This window comes from Curcuma longa, chromosome 11, assembly GCF_044706935.1.
Source record: "Curcuma longa cultivar G26 ecotype Majalengka, Jawa Barat chromosome 11, ITB_CL_G26_1.1, whole genome shotgun sequence".
Lineage (NCBI taxonomy): Eukaryota > Viridiplantae > Streptophyta > Magnoliopsida > Zingiberales > Zingiberaceae > Curcuma > Curcuma longa.
Window position 1 is genome coordinate 6,113,718 of NC_133871.1, and position 20,628 is coordinate 6,134,345.

General features: G+C 38.7%; 4 protein-coding genes across 4 annotated transcripts; 1 reads left to right on the forward strand and 3 right to left on the reverse strand.

Annotated features, from left to right (window-relative positions):
* Window positions 1-1,441: 1,441 nt before the first annotated feature.
* On the reverse strand, window positions 1,442-4,972 carry LOC141840221 (FCS-Like Zinc finger 13-like). Its single transcript, XM_074728139.1, has 2 exons — window positions 4,243-4,972; window positions 1,442-1,853 (listed from the first exon to the last, which is right to left on the reverse strand). The coding sequence occupies exons 1-2, from the start codon at window positions 4,722-4,724 to the stop codon at window positions 1,697-1,699; spliced, it is 639 nt and encodes a 212-aa protein (XP_074584240.1). The 5' UTR covers window positions 4,725-4,972; the 3' UTR covers window positions 1,442-1,696.
* A 1,503-nt stretch (window positions 4,973-6,475) lies between these two features.
* Window positions 6,476-7,155, forward strand: LOC141837932 (uncharacterized). Its single transcript, XM_074725297.1, has one exon. The coding sequence runs from the start codon at window positions 6,476-6,478 to the stop codon at window positions 7,103-7,105; it is 630 nt and encodes a 209-aa protein (XP_074581398.1). The 3' UTR covers window positions 7,106-7,155.
* Window positions 7,156-7,343: 188 nt separating this feature from the next.
* On the reverse strand, window positions 7,344-10,844 carry LOC141839804 (WEB family protein At3g02930, chloroplastic-like). The gene is made up of 3 exons (XM_074727634.1): window positions 10,658-10,844; window positions 10,000-10,339; window positions 7,344-9,895 (listed from the first exon to the last, which is right to left on the reverse strand). Exons 1-3 carry the CDS (start codon window positions 10,675-10,677, stop codon window positions 7,751-7,753), a joined length of 2,505 nt encoding a protein of 834 aa, XP_074583735.1. The 5' UTR covers window positions 10,678-10,844; the 3' UTR covers window positions 7,344-7,750.
* A 1,650-nt stretch (window positions 10,845-12,494) lies between these two features.
* LOC141838282 (pentatricopeptide repeat-containing protein At3g12770) lies at window positions 12,495-15,105 on the reverse strand. Its single transcript, XM_074725715.1, has 2 exons — window positions 12,872-15,105; window positions 12,495-12,785 (listed from the first exon to the last, which is right to left on the reverse strand). The coding sequence occupies exon 1, from the start codon at window positions 15,090-15,092 to the stop codon at window positions 12,918-12,920; it is 2,175 nt and encodes a 724-aa protein (XP_074581816.1). The 5' UTR covers window positions 15,093-15,105; the 3' UTR covers window positions 12,495-12,785; window positions 12,872-12,917.
* Between the last annotated feature and the right edge of the window lie 5,523 nt (window positions 15,106-20,628).

Below are 20,628 nucleotides of genomic sequence, written 5' to 3' on the forward strand. Positions count from 1 at the left end.
TTTGCCCTCTAAAATTAACTTTGTTTTCAAAATTTTGTAGAAACTTTTTAAATCACCGTTTCACTCTTGATTATTAAGAAAGTTTTGAATATTATATGCCAATTTTACTGAACCTGCTACTTAACTTTTTCTGTGATACCAAAACACATACCTAAGTTTTATATTTATTAAAATGTGTTCTCATTATACGTCTTCTTTTATTAACAGTTTATTATTTCTTTATTAATTAAATGTTAAACTTTCTATACTTCTGTTGTTGGTGACAAAATAATTTAAGGTTATACTAATTTTAAAAATTCCTCTTCATTTAGCTACCTTTGATAGCATTATTACTTTTGACAAAGTCGAAGTAATATCTTCCTCTGTCATATTAAATATAACTTTTTAATTTACCTCCTCACAGATAGTCATTTAGTCGATTGTGTAGAGCTGGTAGGATGACAGATTCCACCTTTTGTTAAAGAAAAAGAGCATGATTACATTCAAAAAAATTATAAAGTACAATAAATTTAATTTAAAATGTTTCTAAGGTGTCTAAAGTCAAAACTCATTGACAATCTTATAATATCTAATATTTTGAAATCTTAATATGGTTGTACCATAGGAATCTTTAAAACCTTTTGACAGTGTTGGTAAGTGAGCAATGTAAACTTAAACTCTTTAATAAATTTATGTCAAATTGTCTAGTGTTTAAAGGTTTATGAGGTTTAGAAGATCTTAAAAACTCACAACTCTAAATTTTGGTTGTTAAATCTATGTCTAAGTATATAGTTACACTCAGGAGGCTTCCATAAGTGTAACTGTCTTGATTTTAAGTAATTCTGAGATTCTTAAAATCATCATCGATTTTAACCAAAACTCATTCATGATCCTATAGTGTCTCAAATTTTAAAATATTGACATGGTTTAAACTAAGGAAATGCTAAGAACCCTTTAGTGATATCAACGAGTAAGTATGATAAATCTAAACTCTTTACTGAGCTTTTGTTAAATTATATTAAGATTGTAAAGATTTTAAAAATTTACAATTCTCAATCTAAACTATAGAATTCAAATCTAAGGACATGAGCATAATTATACTTATGACACTCATGAATGTAAGTGTTAGGCAGATATTGGTTTGAATCAATTATGAGATTCTTAAAGTTATCAGGAATGTACGTGTTATGGTTTGAATCAATTATGAGGTTCTTAAAGTTATAACACAAAACTCGCTAACAATCCTATAATATCTAAAATTTTAAAATATTAACATGGTCTAAACTATAGGAGTCCTAAGAATCCTTTAGTGGTGAGTAAGTATAACAAGCTTAGATCCTTTAATGAGCTTAGATCCTTTAACAAGTTTATGTCAAATTATCTCAAAGTTATAAATATTTTTAAAATCCACACTCTCAATCTACTCTCAATCTATACCGTAGAATCTAAATTTGAAAAACGATTTATGAAATGACAAAAACATTAAATTTATGAGAATGAATCATGCATCTCAAATATTTTCTTTATATATAATATATATTTGGTCTTGCAAATTCCAATCTTCCTGTATACTATACCCTCTCTTCATACAAATCAAGGCACTAGTTATGCCGGAAACATACATCCCTTATTGAACCCTTTCACTTCACTTTATTCAGTCGCTTCCTTCCTTCTGTTCCTCGATCACCCAGAGTTTTTTGTTCAGTCGTCAGTATACTTAAGCAGCAGCAACACCTGCCGGGATGAGCAATAAAGCCGAGCAAGGAGAAGAAGAGTACTCGTAGTTCTTAACTGCGCTGGCACTGAGCTTCTCGCCGAATTCCTCCACCAGCATCTGCTGGTATCTGCATTCTTCACTGCAGAAGGCCTTCCCTCTGTGAAACCAAGAGAAAACAGTTTAGCAAAAGCACAAGTTTTAATTGTGTTTGAATCTACTTGTAACTTTCACAGAATACATGGGACGATGCGTCTATTGATGTTTCATAAGGAAAGATCAATGTGCAGGATGCACAATTTGCAGTCATTGAATTCATAGAATGCATGGACGAAGAAGGGCATTCGTGCCACCCGACAAGTCATTAAGTAGCAGTAGTTGTTTGAGGAAGAGCGAGTTAATGGAGGAGACCGATGCCGACTCCTTATAGTTAGTTTGGGAGGAGGTGAGGGAAAGGGAGAGAAGGGTAAGGAAGGGGAAAGAGAATCTTGACCTGTGTTTGGGATGGAGTGAGTTAAGACGGGGAAGGGGAGAAGGGTAAGTTTTCCCCTTGTATGCCTATGATCATAATTCCTCGATTTGGGATGTAAAGAAGGGGAAAGAAAACTTAAAAAATATTTATTCCAATTTTATCCTTATGTTAAAATATGCATTTGGATGCTATTGTACTTGGATGATTTTGGATGTTTGTTAAATTATTATTATTTAATGTAAGATTTGTTACTTGATGATTTTGGCTATTTGTTAGTTTTAGATTTTTACATCAATAAATTTTTATAAAAATATATGTAAAAATGTTGATTTATCCTTTGTCGTACCAAAGTGTACAGATTCTGTATTTCACATATTTATTATATGTCTACTCATTATTTCTTTAATTTTTTTATTTATTTAAGTCGTAAATATTAATTTTTGTTGGTCTCATGAGTTAAATATTTTTTTCACATATAGATTTATTTTAAAAAGTAAGGATATTTTTATAATTTTATATATTTAACCTTCATTCCTTTTCCTTTCCTTTCAAACAAGGTAACACATGTTACATTAATGAACCTTCCTTTCCTCCCAAACAAGAAAAATATAAATACTTCCTTCCCCTCCTTTCCCTCCCTTCCTCTTCCGTTAATGAACCTTCTCTCACCTCATTCAAATAAAGCGTTAGGGAAAATGGAGGTAAGTGAGGGTGGAGACATGATGATGCCTTAAAATGAAAAGCAAAGAATTGTATTGTTTTACATTCTTCTAGTTACAAGATAGATAGATCAGTGGTTTACAAAAGATTTCTTTAAAAAAAGGAGATTTATTGGAACTTCGATCTTTCTTTTCCTTTGAGTGAATTACTCGATCCAATATTATTCGTTTGGTCTTTCCTAAATCCCTTCTTCGATGATTTGTTCTTCTTTAACACCCCCTATCAAATTCAATCTACGAGAGGTTGAGTTTGTTTAGACCCGGTAGAAGGCAGATACATAGATGGATATGCACATTTTAGATGAGACTTCAACTGGCGGAAGACAGTGAGTTTGAAGATGGAACAAGAGTGCGCTACGAGCAATTGCAAAGCCAAATGTTTTGGCCAAAAGTAGAAGCAAAGTTTCAGACAAAAAGGAAAAGGCAAACTCTGTGAAGCAAATTTTTAGCCAGAGGTTGGATTTTAGGCAATGTTTAAGCAAAGATTGTAGGCAAGATTTAGGCAGGGTTTAAGAAAAAAAACAAAGTTTAGGCAAAGTTTAAGTAAGATTTTAAGCAAAGACTAATTAGAGCTCATCTTATAGTTGAAGATAGTATAAGGAGACTTCACTATCGCATTAAACATCAGAGTTCTACCTACGGCAGCTCAATTCTATCGACTCGTTTAATCCCACAGAGAAAACTGTCTACAAAGTATCACTTGCTAGCGACTTGAATCTTTCCATAGAACTCTAAGCTTCTATTCAGAATATTGACAATTTCAACTATAAGACCTTGAGAAATGAGCTATTTCTGTTCTAGGAAGGAAAGCTGATTAGTTCGACAAACTTGAGAAAAATGAAAATGTTGTTAATTTCAGTGCTAATACATTTAGCTTCACAAGCTGTTGGCAAAAGAGACAATTAAGATGCATAAACTATACTAAAAGATCACAGCAGCCAGCATGTGTGATTATTAATGATGAACAGTATTCATTATAGGCACATTGAACTCCATCTCGAGAGCTAAAATAGATACCAAACCAGATGTGAAATAATCCCACAAGATTTTCATTAATCAAAGCAGGTTATAGAAATGGATTAGAGTTAAGTTTCAGTAACTCAAATGATTTGATTCTGATGAAGAAAAAAACCACACAGCTTGCAGAACATGTTGATATGTTCCAAGACTAGAAATTCATCAAGGTACATGTTGACAAAAGCCTTGATGTACTCACCAGAACATTGAGAAATAAATGATTGATTTTTATGCCTTGGATTAAAAAAAAATGCAAACTTTTGTATCTGAGAAGATTGAACCATCTCAAAATTTGAGAACTAGAGCAAATCGAAGAACAAATTGAAGAAGTCGACGGGTACCTGTACATGTAGACGTCCGTTCCGCCGAGATGCTCCTTGCACAGGAAGCAGCACCTCAGGAACTCGGCCACCACAAAGGGTGTATCCTCTGTACCTGCTGGCGGCGGCGGCCACTGAGGTTCTACGAGAAGGCTCCCGCCGTCCTCGCCAAAATACACCCTTTTCTTCACCCTGCTCCCTCCCAGGTGCGAAATCACGCAAGTATAGCTCTCCGAGAGCTCCGCGTTCTCGTCCTTCGTCGAGGCGGCGGCGGCCGTCATGCCGGGCTGCGCCGCCACGGCGCTGATCCGGATCGGCGCCGACCGGTAGGCGGCCGCCTCTTCGCCCAAGGCGGCGACGATTGCCAACCCGACAGCGCCATCGCCGGCGGCGAAGCTGCGGGCGGAGCGGGACTTGGACCGGCGCTCGCCGAAGGCATCGGCGCCCATAAAAAGAGCAATCTTTAGGATGGACTGCCACTTCTGATCGCCGGAGTCCGCCATGGCTGCCTAGTACCTCAAATTTTCTCAGGGAAACCAAACAAAGGAGCGATTTTTAGGCCTCGGCCTGCGAGGGCGTATATCTATGGGAAGATTTCCGGTTCCTCTCCGGGGAAGTAAGCGATCGGAGAGAAGGAAGAGGGGAAGCGGACGGCGAGGGGGAGGGAGAGAGGAAAAAAGAGCCACCTTTTCCAGCTCCTCTCTCTCTCTCTTCCCCTGCTCTGTTTCCTCCTCCTCCTCTGCTCTATCAAATCAAGTGCAAGGGATTGAAGATAATATAAAGCACATCATGAAAAATAATAATAATAATTAAATAATTAAATTTTAAATTGGGGACATTTGGACTATTATTCTTCGTGATCTAATTGATGGGATTCTCAATATTTTGTGGATTATTATAGGGATTTTAAATGGAGGCTTGGATTTATGCACCAAAGCAATGCTCTTCTTTTGAAGTGTGCATGTGCCATGCATGGGTTCTTGCGTGCATTTACCTTCTTTTTTTTCCTTTTTAATGATCATTAATCATTCATTTAGTTTATGATTATGTCGAGACCAACATTCATGAGCAATTTCTTCATTTACTTTGTTCTTTTATATACATATATATATAAAAGGTCTTCGAATTTTCAACCACAAAAAAAAAGATAATTTGAAATTAAAATATTATGGCTCCCATTTATTTTTCTCATTTGATGTGACAAACAAGCTCCTTCACACCATTCTCGTGAGGCTTTACAAAAGGCATTGGGAGAAGATAAGCCTTCGAAGAACCACTCCATCATTAAGTTCACTAATCTTGAAATTCCAATCCACTAAACAATATTAAGGTCTCTTAATGACTAACGTGTCTCTTTCATGCACTGCATAATTTTCAGATCCTAGTGATCTCAGAAAATAAATAATGAAGGGCGTTTTATGATTCCGAAGGGGTACAAGAAGGTTTGGATTATGTTCTACACTTAACCTTTTTTTTTTTCACTTCCAAAGCCAAGATTAACATGTACGGTTGAAGGTAATGACTCATCTATATGTATTGGATTAAGTTGAGAATTAGTAATTCATGTGTTTAGTTCTTATTAGACTAATAAGTTTTATCTTTTGTGACAATTATTTGCATATATGGTCTCCCCATAAGTTCCCATATAATCTTGGTGTCACATTGCCATGACAAGTGATTTAACTTAATTCGATTAAATTGAAAGAAAGAAAAATAAAGAATATAATTTTTTTCTTTTTTTTATAAAAAAAATAGTCATCCACTTAGACTTGTTCCACATAATTTGTGATTTTTTTTTGAAAAAAGGGAAAATAATAATATCCCTTCATTTACTTTCTTTTTTGTTTTGGCAATGTATGGTGCACCTCTACTTTGCATCTTTGCAAGGTCAGTGTGGCACTATGTAGGGTTCAAAGAATTAATTCTATGTTTAATTCCATATCTTTCTTAACTTTTACAAATAAATTTTGATTTAATTTTTAAAAAAATCTCCTAACCTCTAAATCTAAGTCAATACGACCCCGATTTAAATTTAATCTAATTCAACCTGAAAATCTTTGTTTTTTTTTTCAGATTGGTCCTTTTTAGCATCCTTCTATTTCCCGCGCCTTCCCAGATTCTCCCGCCAGCGTTACGGGAGCCAATTATGCCCGCCAATTTCAACAAACTCCCCTATTTAAGCCACCGATCCAGTTCCTTCGAATGCTGCCTTTCTCTCAATTCTCTCCGTCGCTGGCGCAATTTCTGCGGCGCGATGCTGGTGGTTTTGGGTCCAGGGAAGTTCTACGGGAGCAGGCTCCCGCGCCCTCGCTTCTACGCCCACGGCGACGAAAGAGTCGATCCCCCAGTGCCCGTCTCGGATCCGCTCCTGGCGTGGGCCAACGAGGCCCACTGGTCCATGAGCGGGCTCAGCTTCCATCGCCATCGCCTCCAGGGACGCATCGAGGGCTCCGTCAGGAGGCTCCGAGCGCAGCGAGAGGAGATCCAGCAGCGTCGGACCACCTCACCTCCGACGATCTCCGAGAGCCCATTTCAGAATGGTGGAGCGGAGGTGGCGAATCGAGAGGAGGAGCCTTGGAGGGGAATCAAATCTTGCAACCATGCTCTTCAATCTGTGAACGGATCTGCCGAGAGAAAAATGAAAAGGGTGAGGAAGCTCGAGGATGAGTTCGACAGGATTGCGTTGGATCTGTTGAAGGTCCCGAAAGAGGAGGCAAGCACTGCGGCGACGAGGATGCGTAACCGGAGCTTCGTCGGGGAGGAAATCGAGCTCGACGAATTGGAACACACTACTTTTCACAAAAAGGGGATCTATAAGAAAAAGAAGAGGAAGGAAGTGAATACGAAAATGCCAAGAAGGTCTTCTCCAAGAAGCAAGCAATAGACTTCATCTTATCCCGAGACTGAATGGTGCGTTTCTTAATCTTTTCGATCTTCTTTTCCCAAATAATTAATCTGTAGTTTTGATTCTAATCTAGCAATGCGTGGAAGTCATTCGTTCATTCTCTTTCGTAGAGATTAAAAGTATGGATCTGAATGAATCATGCAAAACTATTTCACTGAGAAATGTAGTGTTGATTGTGCTCTAGGAGAAGAGTTATTCACAACAATACACAGATAGCTAAGATTGGATCCTGCTGTTGATTCATCGTTCTAGTGAAACCACAATGATATATATGGGTGTGGAAATGAACAACTTCAGATTGTAATATACAAATAAAATACTACTGTTCATACAACAAACACTTATTACATTGCATTCATTGAGTATGTTATGGAAGCAGAGTATGTGCTGTTCCTTCTTTCTTCCTCTATTGCTTTGAGCAAAATAATCGAAGTACAATCCTCACCAAATAAACACTGGGAATAGAACTTTTTTTTTTTCTTTTCATTTTTGATTGTAACAGGCTTTCAGACAAGCACTTCAGTAACTCAATGCAAGCACCAGAAAATCCAATCCATCCTTAAACTTGAAAGGAAAGCATGAGGTAGAGTATTTGATTCGATGAGATATACCTGAGCTTCTATACTATTTATGGTTTTTCTCTTTCTGGCTTCCTCTCTTCAGCAGATGCCCAAACTTATGTAGCATTCCATTCTTTTTCTTGGGCTGCTGCTGGATGTTGGAGAACGGGTGTATCCCTGGGCCATTGCTTTCTGTCATACTATTTGTCTGTTCAAGGCTACCATAATAGTTATGAATCCTTGATTCATCATCGTCGTCATCAGTTTCTGTCTCATGATCCTTTTCTGATTTGAAGTCCTTGGGCATGGCATCTGTGTGATCTTCATCATCATCATTGTAGTTTCCTTTATCATTCTCCTCGTTCATCTTTGGTCCATCCAGAGAAATGATTGGCAGCGCATCGTGCGTATTTTCATTCTCTGGTAGCTCAATCTTCGCATCAGTTTTCTTGGCCATGGTCTCCTCAAGCAACAAAGAAAGCTCTTTGATTTTCTGCAGGGCAGCAGTTTCCTTGATCCGAAGATCAGCATTTTCTTGAGCGATGCTCTGCAACTCATTCTCCTTGTCCAACAGGGTGTCCTTCAATCCCAAAGTCTCAGTCTTTGCTTCTTCTGCTGCTTGATATGCAGCAGCAGCTGCAGATTCAGCTTGTTTCAACTTGCTTGTCATCTCGGCTTTATCTGCTTTCGCTGCCTGTGCTTCTCCCTCTGCTGCATCGAGTGAAGTGAGAACCTTTTCCATTTCAACCTTGAGGGAAGCAACTTCATTTTCAGACTTTTTGATGTCATTGAGAAAATTTAGCTCCTTTGTACCCAATTCAGCATTATAATTATGCATTTCAGTTTCAAATTTCTCTATAGTTTTCTTTAGGCAAACTATCTCATATCTTGCTTCATCGAGCATGACCTCATATCTCTCTTCAGTGTTCTTGAAAGCTGAATTCAATTGCTCTATCTGCACCCGAGAATCATCCATTTCAGTTTGCACTGCTAGAAGCCTTTCTTGATTTTCTCTTACCTCACTAGACTTGTCATGCAATGCTGAAACTAATTCTTCCATTGCCTTTTTAACAGTTTCCACTTCATCTTTACTGGTCTTAAGTTCATCATTGAGTTTGTCCTTCTCCTTCAACAATTTCTCAATGCCAAAAGCAGCAGCCTTGTCCTCGTCGAGCGCCTGCAATTTCTCCTCCTCCAGTTTCTTAACCTCATCTTTTAGCACTTTAACTGTCTCGCTCAGGCTCATTACCTCTTCTTGTGACAAATCAAGATTTCTCTCTGAATCCTTGAATCCAATTTTGCAATTGGCCACTTCAATCTCCATGTGTTTGACTTTCCTTTTAAGATCAGCAATCTCAGTTTCCGCATCTTGCAGTAAAGTGGTGGATTCTTGAATCTTTTCTCTTGCAGTTTCAAGAGATTCAGTTGCAGATTTCTTAGATTGATTGGCTTCCTTCAATTCAATTTCCAACAAAGTCACTGCCTTTTTCAGTTCTCCAACTTCCTTAGATGCATCTGCTGTAGCTTTCTTTGCATCAGTTATTTCCATTCGGAGCCGTTCGACTAGTGCTTCCACCTCGGGTAACTTCTCTTCAGCTGTCTTAGCTCTTTCAAGCTCAACTTGCAAAGCATCTATATCAGCATTCAACTTCTTAATCGTCTCTGCTGCTTCTTTGCTCATATTATCCAGCTTGGAGTCGAGCAAGGATTTTAAGTGGCTCACTTCTTTTGACAAGGCCTCTACCTTCTCCGAGTTTGATCTAGCAGTCTTCTTCGCACCATCAGCTTCACGCAGGGAAGCATCTTTTTCATTGGTAACATTAGCTAAATCAAGCTTCACTTTCTGCAGTTCATTAGTCACAGACAGCAGTGCTGAAATATCCATAGCATGTTGATCTTGGATCCTTGCGAGTTCTTCTTGATGCGCCGCCTCCATTTTTTGTGCAGCTTCAATGCTCATTTGCTCCAACTCATCGGTACGGAATTTCTGAATCTCCAAGCTCTTCTCAACGGTTTCCTTAGAAATAATTGCCTCCTGGAGTTTCTCATTTGCCTCACTAGCCAATCTCGTAGCTTCAAGCAAGTCCCCGGTGGTGCGGATCTTCTCTTGCTCAGCATGAGACAGCTCCTCCTTTGCTTTCAGCAATTCTTCCTCAATAGCATCCAACTTTGCCTGCAGCTCGGAGGCTCTCGATGATCGCTGTGGCTTCTGAAACAAAATTGTGATCTCCATTAAAGCTATAAAAAGCACTGCTAAAGGAGAATCAGCAACTATAGAAGAGTAGGCCTGGCGAATGGAATCAAAATTCTTACATCAAGAGAGAAAGTGGTCTTAATTGTTGGTTTGGATTCGACCGAAATTGGCGATCGGTCAACTGAAGGGCGAGGCTTCACTGCAGGAGAAGAATGAGAAGGCATGCTGCTCTTGATTGGCGTTTTTGAGTCAACCGCCTTTGATGATCGCTCAAGCAAAGAGTGAAGCTTTGGTGAAGTAGAAAATCGGTCAAAAGTATGCGACTTTGGAAGAGGAGAAGATAGCTTTGACAGCGATGTGGAGTCGGACTTGGTGGTCGATCCATTTCCAGCTACCTTGCCAACCCTGGGGGTCGTCGATGATGGAGGCTTGCCATTCGAGGCCTCAGGTACGCTAGATCTGTTTGATGGTAGATTCAATGAGTTCTTCTCGCACCCAAATGACAAACAAGGAATAGAATGCAATTCATTTCATGCACCGATGCATCGAACAAGCTCATCATATCAAGAGGAGTATAAGCAATAAAGATCGACAGATATCACAATTCAAGGCTAAATGGAGATAGATAAACAGCATTGAACAATGAAAAAGAAGAACGAATGAGAGGCACAATCGAAACCAACAAAAGAGATCAAAACCCCCTAGAATCAGAGAAAGATGGCAGTTTGTGCAGAACGATCCATCAGAATTCAGATCCGGTAAGAAGCGGAAACTTACCGGGCCTTGGAGCTCAACATCGCCGCCGACGGAGATGAAGGCGGGGGAGAAGACGCCGATCAGTCGGAGAGCGACGGAAAATGCGGATCGGAGATGGCCCAAGGCGGAGACGGAGAAAGTAAAGCCAGGGCAATCAGCACACTGAAGCAGGAAGCATAATTTATTAATGCAGAAAAAGGAAACAACCCGCAAGAAGGCGCAGCAAACATTTATAGTAGTCTTGAAAACACAATAATGTGATAGACACTTCCATTTTATTACTGAAATTTTATGTGATTTTTAATTTTTTTTATTTCATTAGAAGAAAATGTCTTGTAGTTCATCGTTCAATTCTGATGCACATTCGTTTTGTATTTTAATTTTAATTTAAAATTTTGAATCAGATAAATGAATTTGTAAATGTTATTCTAAATAAATACAAGTTAGAAAACAGGGGAACAAAAATCATATTGGTTTTTATTTATTTGCTATCACAAAACAGTGAAAGTTGGAGACCAATCTCTTCATGTCTTTTCTTTCTTTCTTTCTTTTCAATCATATTATTTTAATTCACGTAAGGATTTCTGCCAGGAAACTTCTGTTTATGTGCTGACAGGGGCAGGCACTCAATTATCACTGAGGTCTTAAAAAACATATATGTATTAATTATCACATTATCTATAATATTTAACATAGAATCAAAAGTACAATTTTATCACAAAAAGTATTTCAAGAATTAAATTATGAGTGAAATAGTATTTTTAATAATTAAAAAAACTAGCATTTGGATTCTTCTTCATCGACATCACATGGTGGAAGAGACTTGGTACAAGATATTTTAGATAGAGAGAAAAAACAAAAGAAAAAAAAAAAAAAAGAAAAAAAAAAAGACAAGATATGGAATGCACATGGATGAAGATACCAAATAGTCATGTTCCTACTAAATGCACCATCTTTTTCTTAGTTTCTTTTAACAACTCATGGAACAAATGACCACAACAATTATTTTCAATTGAATTTAATAAGTGATGATGGTGATGAGTCAATAAAACAAATTGCCACCCACATGCTCAAGTCCGATTTACCTCCCTAAGCTTTCTTCGTCTCTCGAACCCACACGATCGCAACCGTCCATCATGCATTTGGACTCTCATCTAGGGTCTAAAGAAGCCAAAAGCAACTACTAAATCTCACTGATAGTAGTTGAGTTAGTTCATCATAAACTATATTAGCCAACAACTAAGAGGTACAATCCTTACATAAAAATAGACCGAGGAGCAACTACGAATAGTACACCGATATACTTTACAATCCAAAGAATAGGTGGCCGACATCTTGACAAAGCACACGTTGAGAATTACCTTTGTGGACTCGTATCCAAACCGAGTATGGTCGAGACATCTTCAATTTAGGAGTGTGCTATAGTCGACAAAATCTTAAAGACTAAAATCGGTTTAATATCCGTAAGATTGATTGTATTCATCTCGTTTGTTTTCATAGTATACACTAATTGAGATTAAATAGTGATTAACTTGCTATATCTCACAGTTCAATAAGTGAGGTCGATGGATTTAGCATTTAATAGTGCCACAATGATGAGCAAGCAATAGTGTATATTTCTCCCCAAGTCAAGCCAACAACACATGCTTGATGTCGACTATTTGCTTCACCAATAGCCAACAACACATGTTTAATATCTTGTAAATTCATTATAAAAAAACATAAATTAAATTGAATGATGGAGTGACAATTAAAAATTGACAATATTAAAAGCATATAAATTTTAAGGCAAGTCAACTTAAGATAAAATTATGTGATTATGTTTAGATCACCTTGAAAGGTAACAATATTTCAGAGTTAAGACATTGCTCTTACTAATAAATATCATGCTTCTCGTACATAATTAGATCATGCAAACCATGTTCTTGTTTATATGTGTTCTTGTATTAAAGATCTAAGTTCATTGCAGGAGAGATGTTCAAAATACCATTGGAAATTTCTTCCTATTACATGCTTTACCTTGTTGTATCTTGGATCAAAATTTGCCCTCAGATCATTAGGGAGAAGCACTTATCCTTGGCGAAAAAATTTAGTTCCGAATTGTCGATGCGAGAAGCAAATCCTGAGCAGAGTCCACTGCTGCAGCTATCTGTGGAACAAAGACATTTTGGTTAGTATCAAAGTAACTAAAAAATCACAATTATGAAGCTGCAATTTCGGTGTATATGACTATACTTGCTTAATAGTTTGAATGAGTTCTTCATTGCCATTGTTGCAGGCTTCACCAGTAGTCCTTGCAAGAACAAAGACCATTCTTGAAATGATGAAACCTGTTAATGTCCCTAACAACTATCTCTCTCGCCGTCAGTTTAGATATGAGCTTCGTAGCAGAATGACAATTGTTGCAAGAGCGAAGGTTCTTCATGATCATGATCGTTGATCCAGGATCGGTCATTATGAGACCAAAGGCGATCGCAATCATCTCACTGTGATGGAACAAAGAAACTTCCTTCTCTTCCATGTTCAAGTCATGCAAGTCAGAACTCAAGTGAGGAACAAATCCAGACACCTTCAACTTCCTCTCCATTTCACCGAGCATCGCAAGTATATCATTCATTCTCGGGTGCGACCTGTCCCCTGCGCGGAACGAATGAAGCTCGCCTTTTAGATCGATGGTGCTGCACCCAATCGCCTTAACCACACCCCTCTGTTTCATCAACGCCCGGACCTTGGCAACATCGCTCCACATGCCTGCAGAGGCATAGATGTTGGAGAGCTTCACATAGTGCCCAGCATTGAGAGGCTCTAGAGCAAAAACATGCTTGGCTGCATACTCCCCCAACCTCACATTCCTGTGGATCTTACACGCATTCAACAATGCGCCCCAGACTGTCAGTTCGGGTTCCATCGGCATTCCCTTGATGAATTCAAACGCTTGCTCGAGCTTCCCAGCACGAGAAATAAGATCGACAACACACGCATAATGCTGATGTCGAGGTTCAATCCCATGACTTCTCATGGAGTGAAAATAACCCCAACCCTCCTCCACAAGCCCAGCATGATTGCAAGCCGATAGCAATCCTATAAATGTAACATCATTTGGCTTCACTCCGGAATGCTTCATCTCATTGAAAAACCTGATAGCTTCGTGGCCACAGCCATGCAATCCGTAACCCTTTATAATGGCACTCCAAACGACTACATCCTTGTCGACTACATGCTCGAATATCCTGCGGGCGCGAGCTATGCTTCCACATTTAGCATACATGTCGATCATGGCAGTGTTCACAAAAATGTCATCTTTGAACTCAGTGCTGTTGGTGAAGTCCTCCATCCACTTTGCCAGCTCTAAAGATCCCACCTGTGCACATGCCAAGATCGCCGATCCAAGCGATATCGAATCGGGCTTGATTTCTCTTGAGACCATCTCGCGGAAGAGCTGGAAGGCTTCAGCAGCATGACCATTTTTGGCATAACCAGAGATCATCACGTTCCACATGATGATATCAGTTGATCGAACGCTGTCAAACAACAACCTCGCAACAAGAACTTCCCCACATTTCGCATACATTGCGGCGAGCGAAATGATCAGGTCATGTTCATCTTCAAACCCACTTTTGATCACCAAACCATGGACAGACCTTCCAAGCTCCAGGTCACCCACATCCATGTAAGCCTTTAGCACACTAACCAGAACTATGAAGTCAGGAGGAGCATTCGATTCTCTTCGCATTCTGCCGAACACCTTAAGGGCCTCGAGTGGGAATCCATTCTGAGTGCAACCTGAGAGTATCGAAGTCCAAGAGATCACATTTCGAACACTTAGCAGGTCAAATATGGCACGGGCGGAGGCAATGTCGCCGCACTTGGCGTACATGGAGATGAGGCCGTTTTGGACGAATACGTCGGAATCGAAGCCGAGAGATAGCACCCGAGCGTGAGCGGCGCGGCCGGCGGCGAGGGACGGGAGGGCAGCGCAGGCCTTAAGCACCGGAGGCATGGTGAATGCATCAGGGATGACGCCGGAGCGAATCATCTCGGCAAACAAATGCAGGGCGTCTCGGAAAACGTTGTGGTAGGAGCAGAGGCGGATGATGGCGTTGAAGAGGAGGACGTCCTTTCGGTGGGGCATCTCGTCGAACACCCGGCGGGCGTGCGGGAGTTGGTGCGCAGCGGGAGCGGCCAGGAGGAATTTGGCCGCGATGAAGGGTGAGTGGTGAAGTCCTGCGGATATAATGAGGGCATGGATTTGGTGGAGGTGGGAAGAGTGGGTGGCGGCAGAGAGGAGGGAGATGACGCGGTCGATGGTATCGCCGCCGGCTCCGCCACTGTTGCGCATGGAGACATCTGGGAAGGGGGAGGCGGTGAACTTGGAGGAGTTTAGCAGGCATGGGAAGCGGTAAAAGTTAGGCGGTCGCCGGAAGGCAGAGAATCGCCGCCATGCCGGCGCTGGCATGGCATGGCGGCTATGGTTCAGTTTTCGTGTTTGCGACCAACAGGGACATTTCTGTAATTATAAACCTAGCAAAGATTTGGATGGATTGTTAAGACTCATTTGTTTATTTTTGAATTTATGCTAATGATTAATGAAAAATTAATAATTTTTTATAGATCGAGTAAATCAGATAAAAATAAAAAAAATTATACCGGAGATAAAGAGTAAAAGAAAAAGGATTCAACCGACATCCTTCCTTCCTATTCCATTCCATTCCATTCCATTCACCAACGCGCAGTTGACTGTAGCAGAGCGACGTGGGACTGTGGGAGAAGAAAAGAAAAAAATGAAGAGTAAGAAGGCATTAATGATCTCAACCAACAAAAGCAGACAAGTAGGAACAATGGAGACATGCACGTTGAGCAGAAGATCCCACTGTGTACGCTCGCCAGGGGCCCTATTCCTTTCATATGCATTCACTCTAATCTGATTCTCATAGTGCAAGTGACACGGCTATTTTGTTACTGTAGCAAAAGTTGATATTCATCGCTATAGGATTCTTTCAGTATTTTCTCGTGCGATCTGAAAGTAAGTTAAATCACGAAAGACTTCATCCGACTAGTGATCCTTTGCATGGGAGTTAATGAATCAGTGAAGTATATATTTCACACCACGATAGAATCGACTTCATGGTATATTACAACACCGCCATGTATAGATACCAACTGTATCATCTCGCGAGAACCATATGACAGTGTTTGTATGTGTAGGGGTAAACAAAGATTAGTTAAATCGAATTAATCAATTGAATCGATCGATTTTAAAAATTTAGTTTGATTACTTTGAAAATTCAATTATTTTTAAAAATATAAGCTATTTTGAATAATTCAGTTCAATTTTGATTTTAAAATTTTAAATTTGATTAAATCAAATAAATCAATTTTATCAGTTGATTGATTTAATAGTCAATTGATTGTTAATTATTAGCATTGATTGATATACAAAAATCAAACATAATGCTCTATAATTGATAGTTCAACTCGACTATTCATTATCAGTCAATTGTTGAAAATCTACAATTGTCTCATAGATTTTAAAATCAAACAGAATGCTTTATAATCAAATTCTGTTCATAATCAATCGATTATTAAAAATCATCATCAATCCATTGATGATGAAAAAATTGATTAAAAAATTTAACTAAATTAATTAATATTTTATCAATTGAATTAATTAATATTTTATTAATTGATTTGACTCGATTTTTATTAAAAATTTGATTGATTTAATTAATTCTAAAATATTTTAGTTTTGATTCAAGATTTGATCATTAACTGACTGATCAGCCTTGTGTATGTGATATGAGTACTAACTAATTAGTGTGTGTTTATTTATTAATTGTTGTATTTTATTGAATTCTCGAAAACAGTGGGAAAGAAAAAACACAGAATAGATCAAGGGGATGCTGCCATTTGGAATTAATTGTAATTCTAAAGTATTAATTATGCAGACATAGCACCTGTCCTAATCTAATCTTTGACAAACAAGCAATACGTCCATAGCATGAGTTCATGGAAGTCTCCATTTGTTCACGTCGCGGTGACCGCTGGACTCCAGAGTATTTAATGCCCACCAACCAGCACCGCCACCTCTGCCTTTTGACATCGCTGTGCCTCTCGCACAGCACGATGAGATCAGCAGCTAAGTGAGATATGTCATTTTTGTTGAATTCACGTAGAAATAAATATAGTAATTAAATCCAACATATCTGATCTGCATAGTAAATGGAGCAGGATTAGGGATTTCAGATGATGAAAAATAATCGAATCAAGTCAAATTAAGTCGAAGTATTTGATGGAAAAAGAATTGCTAGATCAAATGATAAGAAGGTGAACTATTTTTTCTCGTTAGACATACTTAGAGGTTTGAATAGATATTTATTTTCGAGGATACGACGACGAACTAAACATTTAACTAGACTATTATCATAAGAAAAACAGAAAAAGTATAGAAAAATAATAATAGGTTGCAACTAACATTCAATGCATATAGATTTTGTTCATCCATAAGTCAATTGAGTTTAGTACAATTCACACTCTTTATAATTCAATATAAATCAATGACAATTTTACGCACTGTAGGATGATTATCTCAATTAAATTTTTATTCCATTTTCCAACCAATTATTCAGCTGAGAAAAAAATGAGAAAAGAGATTTTGTTTATTTTTATTTTCCTCTTGAATTATCATTGTTATTATTTATCGATTATCCACCGGCTTTCTTCGCCTTGAGCTTTGAGGTGTGCAATGCAGTATGGATAACGTGTCCTGGAAGATCTTCCAGGAGCAGCGGGCCAAGATCGACGATATAAAAAGTCAACTCCTTCTCTTCGTGTTTCTCACTTCTTTCAAATTACTCCAACAAATTTCAACGCAAATTCTATTTACAAACGTCTCCTTCAGTCCCCTCTGTTTTCCTCTGCTCTCTCTCTCTCTCTCCTTTATAACCACCTCCGCCTCCTCGCTTCTCTTCTCTCCTCTCTCCTCCTCACAGTTAGCTCTGTCTCCCTGTTTTCATGGCGCGAGTTTCACTCTTCGGAATCCTCCTGTTCCTCTTCCTCCTGCTTCTCGCTCCGCGGTCGACCGCTTCTCGGCCGCTGAGCATGGATTTGCCGGTCGACGGAGGGGTGATGGTTCCGCCGGAGGCGGAGCGACTGGCTGAGAAGTACAAGCCGCTGCTGCTCAACTTTCTTCCCAGAGGGAGAAAGCCGCCGGCCGGGCCCGGCCCGGGAATCGACGACCACCGGAACTAGCAGTCGAAGAAGGAGAAGCCGAAGAATACGTATATATATATATATATATATATGTATAATTGTTATTTATTTGTTTTTTTCTCCTTTCTCTCGCAAGGAGAGGAAATAAGTCTAATACAATTTTTGATGTGTTATTGTAAGTATTAATTTGGACGATAATATGCGAACTTGTTATAGGATGATTGCTATAGAAAGTATTTTCGTCTCCTTTGTTTTTTTTTTGCAGAAGTTTATTTATTTGGAGAGTTAGGAATTATTAGATATCGTCACGTAATCTACGAGGAAAATTGGGGATGGCAATAGATTTGGTCAAACTTTTGACTTTGGAGTTTTGAACGAACGCCGACTGGGAGGAGGACACGACCCCACGCGTACGGGAGTAGTTGGCCGACTCCTCTTCTGTTGTTATTTTTCCGACTTGTGTCATATTGGATTTGACACTGTTATTTATAATTTTAGTATCTAATTTTTAAAATCAAAAATGTTACTTGTTTTAGAGATTAAGCAATTTATTAGAGGAAGGGACGTATCATTTCTAAATATCTAAATTATACATTTGAGTTTTTAGAATTTTAAATTATGTATTAATTTTCTAAAAATATGCCTTCGAGTTCAATAGGTTATAAGGTCTTTTCAAGACAGTCAGTACCACCCACCACGCGGTTATTGGCCACAACTCTGCAATTTTCCTCCACAGAGATTTCCTAATTTCCCAGAGAAAATGAGCACAATCTCCACAACTATTCCTCCACCAATAAATACCTAACCATATGATTAAAACTTGTTAGCAGTTACTGAGATAGTACATACAGGAACCAATAGATAGAACTAAATGACAGTTATGGAGATTGAGCACATTCATCTTAAATGTGAGAAAAGATCAAGAACATCTAACACAAAGTACTTGATATTTTTTTCCTGTGCATATGGACTCACAATGATCAGCATCCGACAGTTTATGTTCATCCGAGAAATTCCCTTTGTTTCTCCAAAGCAAGACAGTTGAAACATTTTGACAAACAGGCCAAGTTCATCCAACATCTGAAAACCATACAAGAAACTAGTAGTGGTGTTGGTGATGGTAGTCATCACTGTGCTCCAACCCAAGGCACCGTAGGATGGGGTAACATGACGCGAGTATGCAGCTCCCAATTCCTGTAAACCTGGACTCTTCCCGGTCAGCAAAATCAACAGCATATTGTGCTTGAATAAGGAAATAAACTTCAACAGCAAAATTTAATCATTCTAGAAATGTCCATACTATCTAAACAATATCCAATCTAAGTCCAACAGAAATGGTTAAAGTATGATCTTACTAAAACCGAGTTTACTTTGATTCAACTAGAGTGGAAATATGAAATATTTTGCCCAAAATGATAATCCAATGCTATAAATACATAGAAAGATATAATATACTTTATTTATAGTAGTGTATCACATCTAATCTTGGATATGCATATTCTATAATGAGAAAATATGATACCATATTAACTTCCTGTTGTAAACAATAAGGAGTCATTATGATACAAGAATGTCTCTATAATCATCGTTTTGTACAGTAATGATTTTGCTCCAACATACATTTGGGTCCTGGATCTGCCACTATGCCTATGGCAAAGTAAAGTCTCTATGGATGATTTTGCTTTCCCAATCAAAGGATAATGTGGAACATGAGGTATGTAAAACAATTCCGATGGTAGGGATTTTAGTCCCATTTGACTTGAGATGAGAGGCTTTATTAAATTGTATCAAGGAGCTTCGTCCTTCCCCTAGAGGCGTATTTTGAGAAAGGGGAAATCCAAAAAGAATTGCTCTAAAACTAAACAATTCCTCAGTAGGTGATGTGTTTGTGTCAACGAGCAAAAGATGTTCTCTTTGGATAATGTCACTCATAGGTACAACAAAAATACTTCTGATTTTTCAACTAAAGGTTGCTAATGCGGGGATTACTAGTTCCACAATAGTAACCGATGAGGAGCCTTAAACTCTTCAATGTGACAAAGTGATCCTTAACATTAAAGACACTTAAAGAAACAAAGAACGAAATGGCCTTATTGTTTGAGTGAAAATAATAGACCTACAAGGTTGGGCTAATCTGCAAAAAAAAAAAAAAAAAAAACCTCATTGAATAGTGGCATCCATTTATTAACATTCATTAGATGATGTTGTCTTCTAAGAACACAAGGTTTCAAGTCCCTACATAAGGTCTTTAATGAGGGAGACTCAATCTCATGTTGGCTAAATATGGGGATCTTGTGCTTTTATAACACACTCCTCAGCTCGTAATACAGAAAACAAGTATACAATTAGTATACAAGTTGAGAACTGCGAAACCTAGCAATCAATACGTCCAATAAAACGTAAGATTTGCCTTCTTTCAGATTATTGCTTCAATTCGTTACATATGCGCAATATATTCCCGATGGGAAGCCAAAATCAAACAGTAAGGAAACAGTGGAAGTTGAACCGCGACGAACAATTTAGACATCGAACAGATAAACATGCACGATCGATAGGACGAGAGATCACAGAATATGCACAAAACAATGCCGACACGCAATTTCTTACCTCACCGTTGTTCTTCAACCATGAGATCGCGACGCCACGGTCGAGAAATCTCGAGCTGGCCGCCGCGGGGAATAAAGGAATCGACCGACAAAAACTGCAGGTAGAAATCGAAGAATCCGAAGAGAATCGGGGATTAAGAAAGTGACTTCCAGGGGGAGAAATGGAGGAAAGGGACG